This window comes from Thalassophryne amazonica, chromosome 14 (genome assembly GCF_902500255.1).
Source record: "Thalassophryne amazonica chromosome 14, fThaAma1.1, whole genome shotgun sequence".
In the NCBI taxonomy this organism is placed as follows: domain Eukaryota; kingdom Metazoa; phylum Chordata; class Actinopteri; order Batrachoidiformes; family Batrachoididae; genus Thalassophryne; species Thalassophryne amazonica.
In genome coordinates, this window is record NC_047116.1 from 7,422,781 (window position 1) to 7,443,632 (window position 20,852).

The 20,852-nt window shown below is 39.4% G+C and overlaps 2 protein-coding genes and 1 long non-coding RNA gene across 5 annotated transcripts in view; 1 reads left to right on the forward strand and 2 right to left on the reverse strand.

Moving 5' to 3' along the window:
* Positions 1-1,570: 1,570 nt before the first annotated feature.
* Positions 1,571-11,103, forward strand: si:dkey-69o16.5 (uncharacterized protein LOC100149419 homolog). Its single transcript, XM_034187043.1, has 8 exons — positions 1,571-1,756; positions 5,308-5,396; positions 5,945-6,019; positions 6,435-6,514; positions 6,942-7,115; positions 9,686-9,745; positions 9,822-9,904; positions 10,918-11,103. Exons 1-8 carry the CDS (start codon positions 1,662-1,664, stop codon positions 11,006-11,008), a joined length of 747 nt encoding a protein of 248 aa, XP_034042934.1. The 5' UTR covers positions 1,571-1,661; the 3' UTR covers positions 11,009-11,103.
* LOC117525201 lies at positions 6,897-7,444 on the reverse strand. The gene is made up of 2 exons (XR_004564980.1): positions 7,194-7,444; positions 6,897-7,143 (listed from the first exon to the last, which is right to left on the reverse strand). It is a non-coding gene; the product is annotated as an uncharacterized LOC117525201 (long non-coding RNA).
* A 3,108-nt stretch (positions 11,104-14,211) lies between the features above and the next one.
* Positions 14,212-20,852, reverse strand: part of itgav (integrin, alpha V) — a 66,670-nt gene continuing 60,029 nt past the window's right edge. For all 3 annotated transcript variants that reach the window (XM_034186002.1, XM_034186001.1, XM_034186000.1), the window contains 3 exons: positions 20,625-20,732; positions 16,606-16,722; positions 14,212-16,035 (listed from right to left, as the gene is read on the reverse strand). In XM_034186002.1, the coding sequence (XP_034041893.1) occupies positions 15,943-16,035; positions 16,606-16,722; positions 20,625-20,732 (318 nt within the window). In that variant the 3' untranslated portion in view covers positions 14,212-15,942. The remainder of the gene's footprint in view (positions 16,036-16,605; positions 16,723-20,624; positions 20,733-20,852) is intronic.

Sequence of the window (20,852 nt, forward strand, 5' to 3'; positions counted from 1 at the left end):
TGCTGAAACAACCAGATCATTTCCAACGTGAAGGCTTTGTTGATCCGGGATGTCATCTGACTTTCACAAAAAGGCAGAAGGCGTGGACATCAGCACTTTTTCAGCACATTCCACTGTTACAGGAGTTTTTTTCATGGAAAGAAAAGCGGAGGGACACGCCATGGAGCCGTTCATTACGCGGCACAAAACCACCTCCGTGTTGGTCTCTCAGGACGGCTTTCAGGTGGATTTCAGACGGCTGTCAGTTGCTTTTCAGTCGTGTGATTATCCGAGAAATTGAGCATGAGCTGGACATGCCCCAACATGTCCTGTGAGGCTTCATCACGGCGTTGCTTTGCGCCATGCGGCTCCACCGTGACGCGCGGAACTCAGCTCCTCTTTCCATGACAGAAACTCCTGTAACAGTGGAATGTGCCGTTCATTTCTAAACTGGACGCTGTCTTGATCCGGTATGTCGTCTGACTAGCACAGGAATTGTGAAAAGACGTGGACATCTGTACTTTTTCGGGACATTGAGACAGACGTGCGGAGGAGTTCTTACCAAACTGACTCCACAATTATGAATTTTGACGTCATGTTAGTTATGTAATTAGGGCCTCTTGCATTTTGCATAGTTATGACTCAGCACTTATTCATTTTGATTGAACGTGTTAGTTATTATTTGGCACCTTTTTGTTTTGATATAACAACTCTAAGTTTCTTAATTATGACCAGTACTTCTTAATTTTGACTTAATTAGTAGTAACCATTTTAGCCTATACTTTGCAGGCTAGCAGCTTCCCTAGTTTCACCATATTTCTGGTGAATTAACAAAATGAATCCACGTCGTTTTTGCCGTTCTTACTTAACTCCACACTGCATAAGTATAAATCATAATGTGTTTGATTGTAACTTTGTAATTGAACATATAACATTAATGTTTAGCCCGACAACCGGCCTGAATTAGGCCAGATACTGGCCTCTCTCTCCTAGCCTGTTCGTCTGCCACCTGGTGGCCATGTAGTGTACTGTCTCAGATGTCAATCGAATAAAAACATGTTTTAATTCTCATAATCTTCCGTTTTGCAGCCATTTACAGCTGCCATAAATTAAAAACGTAGGACAACAGAATGCACAACAAAGTAAGAACCGTCAAATGAAACGCAAAACTGCTGTTTTAAAGTTTTGGAAATACCTCATAAAATGTCAAAACCTAATATTAAAATAAATTATGTAAGTTTGTACATATATACATGTGTACATGGGGTCCAAGTAATTTTTGGCTTTTTAATTTTTAATTCTACCTTTTATTAGTCAGTTATTTTGTTGTATTCGACGTCGAGAGCTTTTGGCAGTGCCTTTCAAAATAACAGCACCGAATTTAAACGTTTTTAAGATCACGTTTAAGTGCAGAGCTACTAGTTTTGTGTATTTATAAGGTAACAAAGTGTCTTTGTCCACTGCACGTATGTCCTCAAAGCATTTTTGACCTCGTTATTTGAATGACTTCGATTTAGGTAGAGAAGTCTTTTATTTTGAAGGCGAGGAGTGTTGTTGCTGGACAGCCACATGAATGACACTTTCAAAAACAACTGGCTGAGCCCACTGAACTCTGAGCCTTACGGCACCCGGACCTGCATGGTTGGGTTGAATTTGGCTCTTTGTGGTTTTAGTGTTCAGACATGAAGAGAAAACTCCTGCTGGTGTCAAACTCCACCCTGCACGGCGGCGGGTATCTGGATCACTGCGAGCAGCACATCTCCAGCTTCTTTGGACAGTAAGAACCAAAAACCCAACATCCGAGACACTTCAAATCCAACTGAATTAATTATCACTGTGAGTGTCTGTACAATCATCACATCCTCCATTACCTCATTTCACTTATTGATCAGATATTAGTCATCATTAAACTGATAAATCGTTATGCGTAATCTATGTGCATAACATATCTGCAATACATTAGATAGAAATAAAATATAAGATACCATCAAAAAAGTAAATGTATCATAAGGTATAAAAAATAAATTGTATCATAAGATACCATAAAAAAAATAAATAAAATAAATGTATCATAAAATACAAATGTAATAAAATATAAGATACCATAAAAAAGTAAAATGTATTATAAGGTATCATAAAAATAGATTGTATCATAAGATACCATCAAAAAAATTACATGTATCATAAAATACAAATTATCATAAGATAAAAAATAAAATATAAGATACCATCAAAAAAGTAAAATGTATCATAAAATACCATCAAAAAATGTATCATGAGATGGCATTAAAAATAAAATGTATCATACGATACCATAATAAAAATAAAATAAATAGTATCATAAGATACCATATGTTATCATATAACATAAAAAATAATGTATTATACCATCACAAAATATATCATAAGATACCATAAAAAATTAAATGTATCATAAGATACCATCAAAAAGTAAAATGTATCATAAGATACCATCACAAAATAAAACGTATCATAAGATACCATTAAAAAAATAGATAAATCAATCAAATGTATCATAAGATACCATCAAAAAGAAAAAGAATTAAATGTATCATAAGATAGCATCACAAAAATAAAATGTATCATAAGACACCATCAAAAAATGAAAATGTATCATATAACATAAAAAATAATGTATTATAAGGTACCATCAAAAAAGTAAAATGTATCATAAGATACCATCACGTAAAATAAAATGTATCATATCATCAAAAAATGTCATAAGATACCATCAAAAAAGTAAAATGTATCATAAGATACCGTCACATAAAATAAAAAGTATAAGATACCATCAAAAAATAAATCAATAAATCAAATGTATCATAAGATACCATCATACAAATAAAATGTAGCATAAGATACCATCAAAAAATTAAAATGCATCATAACATATAAAAAGATACCATCAAAAAAGTAAAATGTATCATAAGATACCATAAAATAAAAATAAAATGTATCATAAAAAAGTGAAAAAAAAATGTATCATAAGATATCATCTCTTGTGATACATTTTATTTCTAAGTAATGAGACAGAAGGGAAGATAGTGTTGTGAAATGTTTTTGCCATTCTTAGACTTTTCTTTTTTGTTTTTTATGACAAATTAAAAAAAATCTTTGTATTATCCATCCATCCATCCATCCATTTTCTTCCGCTTTATCTGGAGTCGGGTCGCGGGGGCAGCAGCTCAAGCAAAGTTGCCCAGACCTCCCGATCCACACACACCTCCCCCAGCTCCTCCGGGGGAACCCCAAGGCGTTCCCAAGCCAGCCGAGAGATGTAGTCCCTCCAGCGTGTCCTGGGTCTTCTCCGGGGCCTCCTCCCAATGGGACGTGCCCGGAACACCTCTCCAGCGAGGCGATCTTTGCATTTATAGTCCCAAAATTGTATTACACATTCCAAAATTGTGCATCAAACAAACCTCTACAACATAATAAAAAATTTACCATGAAACACCAAAGCCAAATAATGGAACTCGTAATTAAATCATCACTTTTACAACCAGGTTCCTTTGGACAAGTTTGGGATGAATACATCATGAACGTGAAATGTTCGTACATGAGCATTTCCGAGTTAGTGAATATGTCTGACATTTCCAGCCATCATAAAGAAATACAGTGTGGTGGTACTGTACGGTAACTCTGTCTAGAGTAGGCAGTTCTCAAAAAACTGAATGACTGTGCAAGAAGGAGACCAGTGAGGGAAGCCACCAAGACACAGCTCTGGAAAAGTTATAGGCTTCCGAGGCTGTGACTGGAGGCAACCTTTAAGTGCTGCATCACCACTTACAGCTTCAGTGGAGAGTGGAGCAGAAAAGGACTTTGATACAAGAAAACTGATCAAATCTAGGCTTGGACCTGCCTCCTTTGCTTAGCTAGTAAAGAAGCTTTACTATGTCCCAAAGCTCACAGTTCAAAATTCCCCATTAGGCAGAGAAAGTTAGATGTTCAAATATATCACAAGGAGGCAGCCAACAAATTAATAAACCGTATTTTTTTTTTTTTTTAAATCGAGATTTGGGTTTCTTGTGTCTTTTGGTAACTGGCGGAAAAATTAACATCTGTTGTTAATCATTATCGAAAACTGTTGTATACAGTTATTTCCATTACTGTTTTATAACATGGTGTAGAGATTTATCTTCATTGTGAGATTAAAAGGTAGAATTTTAGAAATATTAACAGTGAGAACCCTAAATTACGATTTTAAAATTCAATGAAAAATATGTGAAAAAGCTCAGTAGTGTCTAAAAGCTTTTTTCTGTATTTAGAAGATAACCGAATGAAATGTTTACCAAAATTACTAAACATTTTGTGTGCGCTGGTTCTTACCATTGGAAGAGAAGAACCCATTTAAAGCCATTTTACTTAAGTATGTTGTTGGATTGAAATATGATAATTGTGGCTTTACTCTCATGATGGTGTGCTTATGATGTTTTGTTAAAACTTTCAGACAGGTTATGCTAAATGCTATATTTATTAACATATATAACATACATTGCTATTTTTATAGCACCTTGACATGGCACAATATAGGCATTTTTCTTTCTCATAAGCTTAACAGCCTAATTTATGACCTAACTACATGCTAACTAGCTAAAATAGCATGAAGAGTCACTGCAGTGACTGAGCTAGGCAAGCTAGCTAGACCGCTATGTAGAACAGAAATGAACAGTTACATTAAAGGAACATGTTTATCCTAAATATACTGTAAATTGTACTGATGTATTTTTAGAAATGTTTACACTTTGGTAGGGCAGAATATTATATAATTAGTTATATAATGGCTTTGCTAGCTAATACGATACATGCCACTTTGGACATTGTGGATTAACTTTCACTAAGCTAAAGAATTTATTTCTTGCTTGTTAATCAGACCCCCCAACAAAAAACCAAGATTAATAAAAACAAAAAGTAATCTGTGTGACATATGATTACAGTTACATACACAAAAACGCACTGGAATCTTTTCTTGTGCAGCTGTGAGCAAAGGTCACATGGAAAACAATTCTGTCACCATTTTTAAAAATCCCTTTTTGTAAAATATATTAAAAGGTTCACCTATAGGTGGCTCATACGTTGGTGTTGCAATAACTCGTAGATTGTTCGGAATGACTAGTCCTTTGCTAGGCAACATTGTTTTTGTTTGTTCACAAACTATCATGTGGCTAACAACTATCACTGGGGGCGCTGTTTTTCCTCCAGCAATTATTAAGTGTATCAAATGGTGAAACTTATTTTTTGTGGTTTAATTCATCATCAGGTGAGAATATTTTCCATCACAGCGTGTCGGTATTTGTTGTTTTGTTTCAGAGATGTGAAGACGGTGCTGTTTGTCCCGTACGCGCTGCACGACAGGGACGCCTACACGAAGACAGCCAGAGACAAGTTTCAAACTCTCGGTAAGAAAGTCGACGCTGAGGGCCAAATATATTTGGGCACTGGCTCATGGTGCAGGCGGTTTACACGCTTGACCCCCAACAAGACGGTCCCAGGTCACAATGACCCGTGTCCCATTATGTGCATGTACTGTACGTGGAATCGGGCATAAAATTTGTGCCAAATTAACATGCAATCTGTATCAGATCCAATGTGGCAACACTGAGCAGAAGGGGAGGAGCCTAAAGATATAATTTGGTCATTGATTTTTTTTTTAGCTATCGCAGAACAATGTCGTCACCGCAGAGACAAACCAGCAGCCAATCCTGGTGCTGTGTCCATGAGTGGGTAACTCAAGAAAGTTTGTGTCTGGAAGGTGGCATGCTGTCAAATCTCTGCCAAAACCATAAATAATTAGTTTGTTTAGGGCGGACCATGCGGGCGATGTGCGCGGTCCGCTGAGTGAAGGACGGAGTCTGTATGCTAGTGGCAGTCAATACGCTAGTTTATTGGAAAAAGTTTTCTTGTGGGACTGAAGAGTCTGTGCTCTTTACTCTGCTGCCCCCTGCAGGTTACTATGTGGAAAGCATTCACGAGGCCGCAGACCCTGTCGATGCCGTCAAGAAGGCTGAGGCCATTTTCATTGGTGAGACGTGACAGAGCAAGGCAGCAGTGTGTGGAGGGTGGTGGTTCAATTCCCCACCATTTCAAACTGCACACTGTCCTTGCATCCTTCGTGTTCTGTTTTCCCTCCACACTTCCTTCCTGCATCCTTTATTCCTTCTATCATTTTTCGTCCCCCCTTTTGTTCTTTCCTTCATTTGACTTCTTTCTTTTATTTGTCCTTAGTTCCTTTATTACCTTTCTTGCACATCATCTCTTCTATCCATCCTTGTTTCCTCACCATCTTCCTCACTCACTAAACACTTTTACCTCTTCACCGATTCCTTAAGTTTTTACCTGCACAGTTTTTTCCAAGTTATTTCTGAGACGACTTCTTTTGATCTGCTGGAGTTTCTGTTCTTTGTTGATTGGCTAATTGATTAATTAAACTTTTGAAGGGGGCGGGAACACCTTCCGGCTGCTGAAGAGTCTCTATGACAACCAGGTGGTGACGGCGATCAGGACCAGAGTACTGGAGGTGACTCACACACCGTCAGCGCAGAAAACTAGAACGACACACAAACACCACAGACCAGATTTCTGATTCAGTTACTTTTTCTTTGTTTCCTACATCTTTCATTTGTTCCTCTCTTCTATCTTTGTTCTTGCTCTCTATTGCCTCCTGACATGTCATTCTTTTCTTTATTCCATTCTTTTTTCCTTACATCCTTGATTTTTCTTCCTCTTTTACCCTCCTTTCCTTTCCTACATCCATCTGTCCTCCTCCCTTATGGATTCTCTTCTCTCCTTCCAACCTTCCTTTTCTGTTTTAAATTTTATTCTTCCTTATCTGCTTAACTCACTCCTTTCTCTAATGCTTATGTCCTCCCTTCCTTTATTCACCCCTCCTTTCCCTCCTATCTTCATCTCTTCCTTCCTTTCCTCCTCCCTCTTCCCCGGTCCAGGATGGAGTCCCTTACATGGGTTCCAGCGCCGGCACCAATGTCGCCACCATTAGCATCAGCACCACCAACGACATGCCCATCGTCTGTCCGCCGTCCTTCGCCGCCATTGGCCTCGTTCCCTTCAACATCAACCCGCACTACCTGGATCCGGATCCCAACAGCCGCCACATGGGGGTAGGTCAGCATGTGGTGAAGCGCACACCTCTGAAGGATCAGGACCAGCACGTACTGTGCAGCGGCTGGTCACGTGACCTCCGGCTCGTGCACTTCGCCCCTCAGAGCGTCGAATAAACTACAGATAACGTTATCTGTCCGACTTTTGACCATTGTGGACTCTCAGCACATTATTCCGTGATGCTCAAACTGTGTGAGTTCAGAGAAGAAAAACCTGAAAGGCAAAAGAAGATTTTTGTTTTGTAATGGCGCCCCCTGTCTGCCAGAAAATATGTCAGAAAATGTTTACAGTGTCTTTGATGTTCTCTATGGTGGCATCATGACAGAAACACGAGACGTTAAATCGCGACTCGCACTCACATTTGTGCTTTTTTTGTTTTGTCACATGTCATAAAATATGCACCCATAAAATAATGGGTTTTACAAGTTACTTTACAAAACTTGAGTTCGTATGAATATAAATGTCATGGAATTTACTCAGTAATTGCTGAGTTAAGCCGCTTTCACACCGGCGCAAATGTAGAATTGCGTATTGTGGCTTACCGTCTACGCCCAGTTTAAGCAGCTCTACGGCGAGTTTTTGCTCAGCAGTATGCTGAGGTCTACGCGCATAGAACACAAAAAAAATTAAACCTGTTAAATTTTTTTCTGCATAGAGCCGCTGGATGCAGAAAGCACACAGTTTTAAGCAGGTCTGCACAACACGGCATCACTGCACACATCCAAAAACTGAGTGCGTGCGTCCAAGAGTGAATCAGCTGGAGAACAGGTGTAGTGTGCATGTGATCACGCAGCCTGCAGCTCCTCTGTGCTCAGAACACGTATGTGCTCAGAACAGGTAATCGAACCTCAACTCACAGCAAACTCTGAACTTTGCGATCTGTTTCATGCAGACCGAGTGTTTCATTCACACACAGATTAAATTTACCTGTTCGCTTCAGTCCGATGCACCATCATAGTCTGAGGAACACTGCATCCACATAAAGCTCATGATTTTTGAAAATGACGTTAAGAAAATATTTTTAATTCCTGTTGTGGCTGGAAACATAGCATTTTAAAACAAGTCCCTCTGTGTTTTTTCTGCTCCAGTTGCATTTTCTCAGAGGATGCCGGTGTCACGCTCTGATCATATCTGGTCAGACAGAAGCACTGTGATGATTTAAACTTTTAAAGCACCCGTCAACCATGACCAGGTCTGATCAAACCTGAATAAGCGCTGTGACTCTTTAAAGCACCGTTGCTGTCGGTGCAATCACCAGACGCCCTGATCGATCAGGTCCTGAAATGCTGTGATGACGTTTAAAGGGCAGGCTGTTGGTGTGATCAGACACCTGATTGCAGTCGACTGGCGCTTTAAAAGTTTAAATCATCACATCGCTTCAATATTCAGGTCATCACAGACCTGATCAGGTCTGAAAATGAATGAAGAAGATCCACCAAGACAAAAAAAATAAAAAAAACAAAATAAAATAATGTTAAATTACTCTGTTTCGGACATGAACCAGTCGCTGGAAAATGGGGCTGTCGGCATACACTGGTCATCAAGTGTAAACAAGTCTAGGACCACGACCATGCGCCATCACACACCAGCCTACACAGGGAACAGACTCTGAACTTTGTGATCTGATTACAAGCCATGAGAGACAGCAGTGTGTCCCACTGTATGTCGGAAAACGTGAGTGCCGTTTACTTTTCATGAACCATTTTTAGAACAGAGCGCACTCCCACAGAGGCAGAACATAGCAGCAATGATGACATACATGGCAGTAATGCAACTGTAAAAACCTCATGATACAGTCCACTGTTTTCCAAGCGCGCGGTGTTCTGCACAGCCGGCAATGCAACTCCACGTTTGCGCCGGTGTGAAAGGGGAATTATTTTAAAGATTTAAGATCTTTTGTTTTTTTTTCTTTTTTGTCATTGTTTTAAAGATGAGTGTGTTCACAGCATCTGACAAACACACATGTGACGTTTCATCTTTGAAACTTCATGTTCAGGATCACTTTCAGCAGGAAACTGAAATTTACATCAACACCTTCAAATCTGCTGCCACGACAAAGTTTGGAGACTCAGTTTTTTCTATTTATTATTTTGTACAGTCACAGAGGAACTTCTGCAATCTGTTAAACAAACTGCTCCTCTGTCTTTAATTAAAGTCACAGCAGTTGATGCTGCAGTTAAAACTAATTAATTCCAAAGCTTTTGAACAAATTAATTGCCCACGTTTTTTTTTTTTTTACCAAAATCAATTGAAAATAACTTCAAACTGTGTGTGAAACTTAAAAGTTTAATAAAGAAGATACCAGAGTAAACTCTCAGTCATGTCAAAACTAATTGTTTTTGTGACATCATATTTAAAGTTTTGAGATTTAAGCCGTTAACATTTAATGAGTGATTGACTGATGTGGTGACGTAGGACGGTGCTTCAAAGAGTTCTTGGCCTCACCCAGGAACAGAGGTCACACCTGGACCCTCCTGATTCTTCTGTTTCCCAGTGAGGCAGAGAATGTTGTGAGGTATCTACATAGTGTGTTTGTGTTGTCTAACACTGTTTTGTTACTGTTGTCCAGGAGACTAGAGAGCAGAGAATCACACAGTACCATGAAGAATCCAACACCCCGTCTGTGCTGGTGAGAGAACACAATGAGGAACACATTCAATCTTAAAGCTCTGTTGAGTCTGAGACAGATATATTTGTGTTTTCAGGGTCTGAGGGAGGGATCGATGCTGCTCGTGGAAGGAAACAAAGCCACACTTTTGGGAACTACCAAGGCCAGACTCTTCACCAGGTAAGAGTCTGTTCTCACTGAAGGTACGGTGGGTTTGTGACTCTCCAAAGACCCTCTGAATGTTTTGACTGCCACAGTGATGCACCCTGACCTACAAACATAGACTTCAACAAGCTCAACAACCAGCGCAAAGACTTTGCACAAAGACTGCGTGTGTGTTACTTGGTGCTCCTCCTCCTCCACCTCATCTGGTTCATCAGACCGGTCAAACTAGAATATACAGCAGAAGTTGTATTTAATCATCTTCTCCACACAGCTGTTTCAGATTTCTGTTAGTTGTGTAAAACTCCACGAAATACGACAAAGATTTTACCAAATGGAAAGCTGGTTTTCCAGGACAAGACTGTGAAGGCAGCCAGGATTGGACTGAGGTAATGTTTCACCTCAGAGAGCACTATCAGTATCATCCAGAGGAGGCATAGGCTTGGTGGCCGTTCCTGTCTGGATGAGGCCATGATAAACTGGGCTGGGATGTCCCTCAGTGCAGACAAGGAATCGGTGAGCAGGTGACTCTGCATCTGTGGTCAAGTGACCCTCAGTCTGTTTACAGAAAAAATAAAGTGCTGCATTCCTCCAAATCTACATCTCATCACTGCTACTGACATGGTCCTGCTTTATTGTCTTGTTAGACCAGCGGTGTCTAAGTCTGATCTGTCTGCTAGGACACTGATGTTAAACTGATTCCAGAGAGGGCCAAAAGGGTGCAGGTTTAACCACCAACTCCACCAGGTGGTTTCACTGATTAACATCACCTTGAGCAGATAGGATGATGGTGCTTGCTGTCTTCCTGTATAGTTTTGAGACATGAGGACAGCTGGACATCTTTGGTACTCTGTCTCTCTGGAGAATCCTCAGGTACTGCTGGTATCACTGTGTCAAACTGGCGATTGCTTAAGGAGATCCAGATGAGGCGTAGTGCCTACTATGGGAGATAGCTGTACTGTTAGACATAATGGATGTCCAGTCTCAGTGACCGTGGTGGGTCCAGTAATCCTGTCCCCCATGTGTTTCAGGGGAAAGCCTTCAAAGGAGTACGACCCTGGAAGTGACCTCAGCTTTCTTCTGAAGGATGATGTTGACCAAAGAGAAGGTAGCAGAATGTGAAGGTCAGTGTGAGAATCCTGGAGCCATTTCATCAGGTTTTACCACGTCTGAGCTGCAAATTACACGTTTGCTTGGTAACACGTGAGGAAACATTCTATGGATGACATGGGCTTTTTTCTGTCCAAAAGAGAATAAATATTTTAAACAAATACGATATGTGAGATGTTCTGATTTAACCTGTTAAACTCAAAAACTCACCACTAACAAAAAAAAATGCCAGTACAACTAATTAATGGACTTTACTCCAGAAAGTTTAGGGGTGGTGACCAAGCAGCTAGTGTGCTTGGTTTTGGTGTGAAAGGTTTCTAGTTTAAGGCCGCCCCTGCCTGTTCTCCGTGTAATGTGGGGGTGGGTCAGGAAGGGCAACCTGTGCCAAATCAACCTGGCATCTGTTGTGGCGACTCTGGGTGAAAAGAAGAAAGCAGATGAAGGGACATAATTACAAAAAAAAAAAACGGCTCACATTGTTAATTAAAAGAAAATTCAAAATTTAAAAATGGGCTGCTTATTTTTGCAGGAACTCAAAAGTTCGGTGAAAATCTGATAATGGCTGGCAAAAACTTAACCGTAGCAGTGATTTTATATATATATATATATTAAAGTAGCACAGCACCGTATCTTTGGAAATGTCCACAATGACTAAAAATAAGTAAATGATAAAATATGTATTTTTGTGTGAATAAATTATTTCAGTATGGTGCCTAATTGTCAAATAGACAAAAACATTACACCATGGATCAGCTCAGTCTTTTCTTGTTTGCAGTGGTGATGGACAAGTTGACGGATGAGATTAGACAGGAGTCCCCATGTACTATGATGTTTGCAGATGACATTGTGATCTGTAGTGAGAGTAGAGAGCAAGTTGAGTCTAGTATCAGTAGGAGTAAGACTGAGTACATGTGTGTGAATGGGAGGGAGCCCAGTGAAATAGTGCAGTTACAAGGAGTAGAAGTGGTGAAAGTAGAGTTTAAATATTTGGGGTCAACTGTTCAAAGTAATGGAGAGTGTAGTAAAGAGGTGAAGAAGAGAGTGCAGGCAGGGTGGAGTGGGTGGAGAAAGGTGGCAGGAGGGATTTGTGACTAAAGAATATCAGTAAGAGTGAAAGGGAAAGTTTACAAGACAGTAGTGAGACCAGCTATGTTGTACGGTTTAGAGACGGTGGCGCTAACAAAAAGACAGGAGGCAGAGCTGAAGATGTTGAGATTCTCTTTGGGAGTGACAAGAATGGACAAGATTAGGAATGAACATATCAGAGGGACAGCTCAGGTGGGACGGTTTGGAGACAGAGGGGAGATTGAGATGGTTTGGACATGTGCAGAGGAGGGACCCAGGGTATATAGGGAGAAGGATGCTGAGGATGGAGCCACCAGGCAGCAGAAGAGGGAGGACAGAGGAGGTTTATGGATGTGCTGAGGGAGGACATGCAGGTGGTTGGTGTGACAGAGGACAAGGTGAGATGGAAACGACTGATCTACTGTGGCGCCCCCTAACGGGAGCAGCCGGAAGAAGATTCCAGGCCAGACCTAAATTGTTTAATTAAGCCTTTCTCACAATTACAAACAACACTACAGTGACGTTTGTTCACACTGATGAGCTACATTTAGGATGCAAGCTGTGCTGCCCTCTACTGGGCAATAATAAACTTTTTCAGTTTTGCAAAAACATGCATTGAATTTTTTTTTAACATTTTAATAAGTAGAATACTCAGAGGATGTAACACATCATATAGCCCCGCCCATTTTTGCTGAGTTTACTTAAAAATAAAAAAATCTGGATTGACCCAGATTTTTCTGTTTCGTCCAAGAGTCAAACAAAAATGAGACCAAAAACAGACAAAGCGAAATGTGAACAAATTAATTTATTTTAAGTGAAATTGTCTCCATATGAAATAGTTATTTATAATCTCCATGTGAAAGAATACATACATCATCAACAGCCTTGGTGACCATGGCAACAGCAGAACACCATACTGATACTGATATTAAAAAATAAAATTCAAACAGTGCAGTAAACCGTCTTTGCCGCGCCTCCGTCTCCAGGCTGAGTCAGTCATCTGATATTTTAACAATTTCCCATTTAACACTTTGAATTCGTGGAGTGGATTTTAGTTTAAAATCTCTGCGTGCAGACACGCTGTCATTTAGATCGCAGCTATTGATGAGTGGTTTTCAACGAAACGCAGGAAAAAAGTTAATTAAAAAAATGAACTAAACATTGGCAGCACTGCACACACAAAGGCAGTTTTAAAAAAAGTTATAAAATGTGTTAATGTGAAGTTATTTCATAGCAAGTGTTATTGGATTTTTTTTTTTTTTTGCACCCAATATGGGTAAAATCTTAAAGTTTTATATATATATTCAAAAAAAGTTAAAACAGCAACCTGCATTCAGACCATCTCATTTTATGAACTATCTAGAAAAAAACTGATAAGTACTTTTTTGTAAATTATTGTAAAAGGTACTTATCTGTTTTTCCAGAACAATTCATTTTTGCCCTTTGTAAAGCTGCCACTCAGAACACTGAACTCTGAGGAACAAAATAAAAAAATCAAATAGGCAGAAAGCTAAATCATTCATTGAGGCAAACTGTAAACTCATCAGTATCATCTATTTTACAAACAAAAACGTTAATTTCTGTACATTAACATCTGGCCAGTTACTGAAATGGAGATGGACATCCTAAAAAAACAAAACAATCACCATCATTTTAACGCCTCAAATTTTTTTTTTGTAGGGAAAAAATATTCACAGTTACAACCCAGAACGATAAACAGTACCATCTCAAATCACAGCAGATTTTACATGTGATTTTAACAAATCATGTAAGACGTTTATACCAGTTTTTTAACAAAAAGTAGGAAGAAACAAAAAGCTGTTAATATATAATAGTCCATATACCATATTGTTCAGAATAGGAGACGGCCCTCATTGTAAGCCCCTTTTTCAAAGCATATTATATATATATATATATATATATATATATATATATATATATATATATATATATATATATATATATATATATATATATATATATATATATATATATATATATATATATATATGGACACCTTTATTAGAAAATGCTAAGAGAAAAAAAATCCTTTTATAGGCGGCCCCTCAGGTGTTTTTTTTTTAAACCACTCTTGTCTGTCAATCTTACAGAAGCTCTGCTTTTAGGCGCACAAACTTGTCTGCGACCTATTTTCAGATGGTGTTTTTGAACTCCATCTCCTCTTTTAAAATTATGCTTTGTCACACCATATTTCTTGGGTACTTGAGGGATGTTTGATGACTTTGCTGCATTTATCGCCAAGTCTGGAGCATAACTTCTGTAATGCACAGGTCCCATCGCCCCCCAGCAGAAAAGCTATGTCTTGGTGCTGCAGAGTGATTCATCCCAGCACACCCCACTGGTTTTGTTTCTATTACAATAAACAATCTACAACAATAAACATCTAACAAAAGCTTACAATTTGGACAGAGATTACAACAATCATCAGTGACATTTAAGACTCCACCCAACTGCTTTCGCACAACATTAGAGGGGCAGATCACTTCAATCCACTCGTCTCACAGGTGGTTGGTGACACCTACTGTTCTGGCTGTATTGACATTAAAAGGCCAACATGAATATAAAATGCCCCCCCAATTTGTCAGATGTCATATTTGAAACAATAGTGTTACTATGACACACCAAGCGTTCCCACATCATAATGTACTCCACCACCTTTATCCAAAACAAAAAGCTGAATGCAGCCGAGCCGCGTCTTCATGTACGATGCACTTACGGGGCCTGGCCTTTCTTCAGGTGTTAACTGTCCTCACTGCTAACGAATCAAAACAGAACCGACTACAACGCAGTGCTGCAACCGAAGAGACGGTGTCCACGCCACAGAGCGACAAGCTTTTTAAAAACAAAACCTCTAACACACTTCTCTCTATTTACTTCAAAACTGGAAAGTAAAATTCCTCATGCATTCAACTTCTCTCTGTCATTTCTACTTCTTGTCCCTCCCCCAGCCGTGATTGGCTGTTTTTGACTGGGTTGTTATGGTGATAAATTCGAACCCCATCAGAATGAATTGTGATGCTGTTGAATGAGAACCACAACACTGATTTGATCCGTCTCTCAAACACACAAAGATGTGATGAATGATCGGCAATGACACCTAGTGGCAGAATTGAAAAACACAGCACTTGCACCATCTCTATTGCACCTGTAGATCTATAGACTCGGACCAAATGTAAAATTGCACTTATGTCCACATTGTGCTCATTTAAAAAAAGAAAAACCATGAGGTGGAACTGTCCTCACAGATGGACGGACGGACGGACAGACTTGTCCTCACGGGAGAGGAAAACACACCAGACGTGTACTGGTATAGAATTCAAAGAGCTGCATGTGCATGTTCTATATTCAACACAAAATCTTCCACAGAGGCGACAGATGGAAAATTTCTGTTTTGTTTGAAGTGACTCAAAGAAGAAAACGTCTACAAACCCGGTGGAGACGAATTAAAGAAGACCGTTTGTAAATGATGGAATATTTCAGCAGTTCGTGGGTTTGGCTTCAGACAAAATTGTGTAAAATAAAAATATCTGGAAAAAAAAGAAACAATAACACTGATTTTTAAAGACACACTGATTTATGAGATCTGAAACCTTCAGACCTCTGGGTCACTATTTTAATTTTAAAAAGGAGTAAAATAAAGAAAATATTTGACTAAGACATGAGAATTTCATCTGCCACCAGTGTATTAAAAAGAAACTCGATTGGCACAAACACAATATGACTAATTAAAAACTGTATCATTTAAATCAGTACCATGATCTGCCCATGAATGTTTTTTCCTCCATTATTTGTCATCATTGGGAATTTTTAAATTTTTTTTTTATTTTACAGAAAGGTAGGTGCAATCCCAAAAGTGAGCTCTAGGTGTCAGTGTTGCCATTCTCCTCTGGTTGCAGCTGCTCCTTCTCAGTGCAGTCCTCCTGCGGGGGGCGCACTCGCTTAAAGAAGCCCAACTAGAGGAGATGAAGGAAAACAAAAGTTTACTCTCGTTAAATTCAAAAACTTTTCCCCAGTGAGTCTAAAAATCTAAATATTACCGATAACTGAATAGTTAAAAAAAAAAAAAAAACCTGTGCTGTCATTTCAGTGAAGCTACGATAAGATCTTCCGACTTTACTGGATTATATTCATGTTTCAAACCAGATATGCTGCAAAGTCAGGAAACGAACTATGATTATGGATTTTAAAAGGGGCCACAAGAGGGCACTACAGTGGCACAAAACTCTGATCACAAACATTTATACTGTGACAAAATGGTATAACGACTATATAATCTTAGCTTCCCTGACGTAAAAGCTAATCTCTATGGACGTATATTAAACAGTGCTACTTTTTAATAAGGCTAGCCACGCAGTGACCCCTTAAATCCACTTCAGACCACGCGTTGGCGTACGTCCAGTTGGGAAGCTGCTGATTTGCCCAACTCTTTGTTTTAGCTTCGCTAGCTAACATCAGTATAGACAACATGATGTCTGTGTTGACGGAAATTATCCGCGGCCGCTTCAGCAGTTTTTTCTGCTCACCTTGTACATGACAAAGATGAGCAGCGCCAGCAGCAGCAGTCCTGCCAGGACCGCCAGAGCCACCACCCAACCCGGGACCGGCTGAGTGTCCGCCACCCACATCACAGACACGCTCACCTGAAACACACGTGGACCAAATTTCATTCACTCACTTCAAAACAACCACTATTTCATAACTGTGACACTGTGAAAACAAGATCTTAGCTAACCGTATGGTATTTAGGCCGTCACAGACTACAAATGCAGGGTTGCCAACTTTAAGATCTTGGCTGGAGTGAGATGCAGAAAATGTTTTGTCACCCTAACCTTAATTTAAAAAAAGTCCTCCTTTACTAATAAAAATAATAATAGAAGGGAAACTGTGTTTGATTCTTCTCCTCTCCACGTTCATGATCCTTCCCGTTTCCAAAATATTTCAGTATGATCCTCTACCGGCATGTAAGAGGCAAATAATGAAAAATGCTTAAAATGGCTGGGGGTGAAGAGGGCCCTGGTTGGGGGGTCGGGGGGTGAAGCCCCCCAGAAGCTGAAGGGTTTTAGCCATGCTAATGCTCCCCAGAACCATTTTCTGCAGTGAATTTGCAAGGAGAGTTGGAGACGGAGGCAGCAGTTTATCCAATTTTTAACAAGCTGGACAAAATCTATCTTCACCTGCCACCAGCTTCTGTTCCTGTGTGTCTTCTCCAAAATGGAGAGAAGAGGAACAGACAACTGAAATGATCTTGTTTTTAAATAAAAACCTTTGTAAGGTGCCTTGAGACAGCATTTGCTGTGATTTGGCGCATTATAAGCTAATTAAATTCAATTGAAATGGAACATGTGATGGTAAAACAAAATTATGAGTAAATCCTGTGTAAAATATATTGGTCTCTTGACTCAGATCAGACCTTATCTATTGATCTTATAGCTGACAAAGTGATCAGCAAGTCAAATGCAAAATTAAAGTTCTTATACAGACAGGCCAAATAATTGGATTTGCATGTGAGAAAACGTCTTCCGTCAGTCTCGATACAGTGTCACATGGACTGTGCCAGTGTAACCTGGTATTCTGGACTGACCATGCGGAATCAAGGGAGGTTGCAGATTATGCAGAACAAGATCATTGGCTTTCTCCTCTCTGCACAACCCCAGACTCACATAGGCCGAATTTAGAATGGTCAGTATGTTGCCTGTTGAGCTCAGACTTCAACAATCAAAATTAAATCATAAGTTTAATATATTGAATAAACAAGCCCCAACTGACTTGGTCACTTCTTTTAAATTTAAAGCTGCACAGCACAATATTAATACTTGCTCGAGTACCTCGTCTCTGGTCATTCCTCAGGTGAAGACCTGTCGGGCTTTGTCCTTCAAGTCCACTGGAGCTAAACTATTTAATGGTCGGCCTCGTCAAATTAGAGTTTGTGAATCGAAGCCTCTTTTTAAAAACAAGGTCAGTTTTTATTCCAAGAATTGGCTCAACAAGAGTACAATTAATTTATTTACTATTGAGAAAAAAAAAATACTATACATTTTTATTTTATTAACTGTTATGGGTTTCATGTATGTATGTTTGTGAGTATTTTGTTGGGCCACAATGGAAACAAGGTTCTGTTTTTTTTATTCTTCTGTTACCCTTTATGTATTTATGTGTTTAGTTAATATATTTTTGTATTATTTTTTGCATGTTTACATTTTATACAAATTCAAATCAATTGTCCCATGCAAGTGCTATGTTAAAGATTGGCCAGCAGATGTCGCCATATTTAATTGCTTCAAACACTGAACCATTTCAACACAATTGCTTCATATTGATTCAGTGGTTCAAAATGCTTCAGTTTCTCCGTCAGTGTTATTATAAATAAACTGCATCAACAACCACACATTTTCAGCGTATGTGCACAAACAGACTCATAATCAATAATACTTGCTAACCAGGGCATTAAATAACGTACAATACATCCTTTAAATTACCTAGTTTGCAAATCTGCAGCCAAAATGTCTCAACACACAATTAGTCTGATGAGGCTCCATCTGTAGTGACAAGGGGCCCAAAGTTAGGCTTTTGATGGGCTTACCTTGTTATCCAAAACTTCTTATGCCACATCAGTGGCTGACTCGAACAGAACCATGAGCGCTGAAGCTTTGCTTGAACGCTCTCTTCACGAAGCAGCTGACGTATCAGGTGACAGGGTTTTAGCGAATCGGTGTCACAGAAAACTGCAGTGACAACGCTGTCAGCAGATGTTAACAGCTGTTTCAGGTGCGCGCCTCACACTCCTCTCTTTTCATTAAGAAACAATGCGCTGTGGTCTGATCTAATCTAGTCATCAACAGAAAATAAACGGGAGATCTTTTTATTTTGTCGTAGCATTTCTTACTTGAGCGTGAAATTGATGCTGAAAGTGTGACCCTGCAAAAGAACATTAGCATGATAGCGCTACAAATGTAAGGCCAAAACCTCTCTACTGCCATCTTGTGGCTGGCTGAGTTCAGGTGATTTAACTTCATCTTACGCAGGTTGAAAATATGTCATTTTATGTAGCAGAAACTTTTCTGATAATTTGGTTTTTTAAATTAGATGGTTGTCTCAGGGGTGTGGGAGTGTCCTCTGACAGGTCAGAAAGCTGTGATTGACAGCCCTTGTGACCAGCTGTAGTTCTGTTACCGTGTATAGGTTTGATCCTGGGACTGTTGCTAGTTTTGGGGTTTGTAAATATAGAAGAGAAATTCGCTCCTCAGCCCAGTGCCAGGGGACAGCTGTTAGGCAAGACTGTAATTTGTCTTACAAGCTAACTGCTACAAGCTAGGCTAACATAATTGCACATGAGACCACCCTTTGTTTATTATCAGCAAACTTTAAAAAACATTTATGACATCCATCCATCCATCCATTTTCTTCCGCTTTATCCGGAGTCGGGTTGCGGGGGCAGCAGCTCAAGCAAAGCCGCTGCTGCCCCTGCGACATTTATGACAATTTTCAAAATATATGGAAAACAGTGTTTTGCAGGTGCATATCTAATGGTGGAATCAGCAGAAACATCTCTAGAGCTTTAAAATAATCATCATCATAATAAAAGTTTTTAATATATAACAGTCCATATGGGGTATTACTCAGAACAAAAAACCCCGATTATAAACGACCCCCCCACCCTCCTTTTTAAAACTTACTTTTGTAAAAAATATTTTGTGAAGACCTCTTTCTAAATAAAGAAAATAATGTCAATGAAAATCATATTTAGCACCTCATTTCTTTTTTGAACAAAGTACTGACACTCACCTGTCAATCTTTTGGAAGCACCATGTTTAGGCCCACACTAACCTTTTCCATTAGAATTTTGAAGGTAGTCATTTAGGCTCTGGAGCAGGAGTGGTGGCCAAGCGGTTAAGTGTGGAAGGTTCCCGGTTCAAGGCCACCCCTGCCCATTCTTCAATCTACATGTAACGTTAAGTTACGTCAGGAAGGGTAACTGGCATAAGACTTGTGCCAAATCAATATGCAGATCACCAGTCAAACAAGGGAGCAGCTGAATGAGCTTACATTTTGGCTGTGGAACTTCTAACACTACATGGTTACACCATATTTCTTGGCTGCTTGAGAAGTGTTTGATGACTCTGCTGCATTTATCCTGAGTTTTTAAAAAAATGTAAAAATCATATTAGCTTTTGGTTAAGTGTGTCTTCTGGAATAACATTTCATCATATTTTTACAACAGCATTATCTGTTGGTACTTTACAGTTATCTGTACTGTCTGTTGGCCTTTGAGTTGCCAGTGATAATACTAACATGACTGTGATCAATTTTAAATATGAAGATAAATTGTTTGAAATTTTAACACTGAAGTCACATTTATTAAAAGAAGTCATTAACTGGGAATTAGAATAACTCAAGCAGCTAGCCAGCTTGCTACCTATCAAATAAAAGCAGCACACTACCCAGCCATGTTATCCGCAAGCAAGATAAGCCAACTCAGGGACTTGCACTTGTGCTGTCCAATCTCAATATCTCAGTATTTGAAGTACTCCTTGGCTGTACTCACTGTCGTACTGTTTGCTGGAAAGTCCGACACCAGATTCTTGTATGGTATTTCGATGACGGTGAAGGATGCCGTGGATTTGATGGAGTACGAACGATTCTGAATCTCAGCCTAAGAAGGAAAGACAGCGAAGAATGGTTGAGCTCGAACATCTGAAATCAAACTGTCCCAAAATGTTGCGAAGAAAGACAGCTGCCTGAAAACAGAGGTTTCTGTTCAACCCTTTTATTT

What these genes read in the sequence shown, in the direction of transcription:
- si:dkey-69o16.5 (XM_034187043.1), top strand. Translation starts at nt 1,662, where the DNA reads ATGAAGAGAAAACTCCTGCTGGTGTCAAACTCCACCCTGCACGGCGGC. An exon ending in TCAGGACCAGAGTACTGGAG is followed by an intron (nt 6,515 to 6,941) that starts GTGACTCACACA and finishes TCCCCGGTCCAG; the next exon opens with GATGGAGTCCCTTACATGGG. An exon ending in CCAACAGCCGCCACATGGGG is followed by an intron (nt 7,116 to 9,685) that starts GTAGGTCAGCAT and finishes ACTGTTGTCCAG; the next exon opens with GAGACTAGAGAGCAGAGAAT.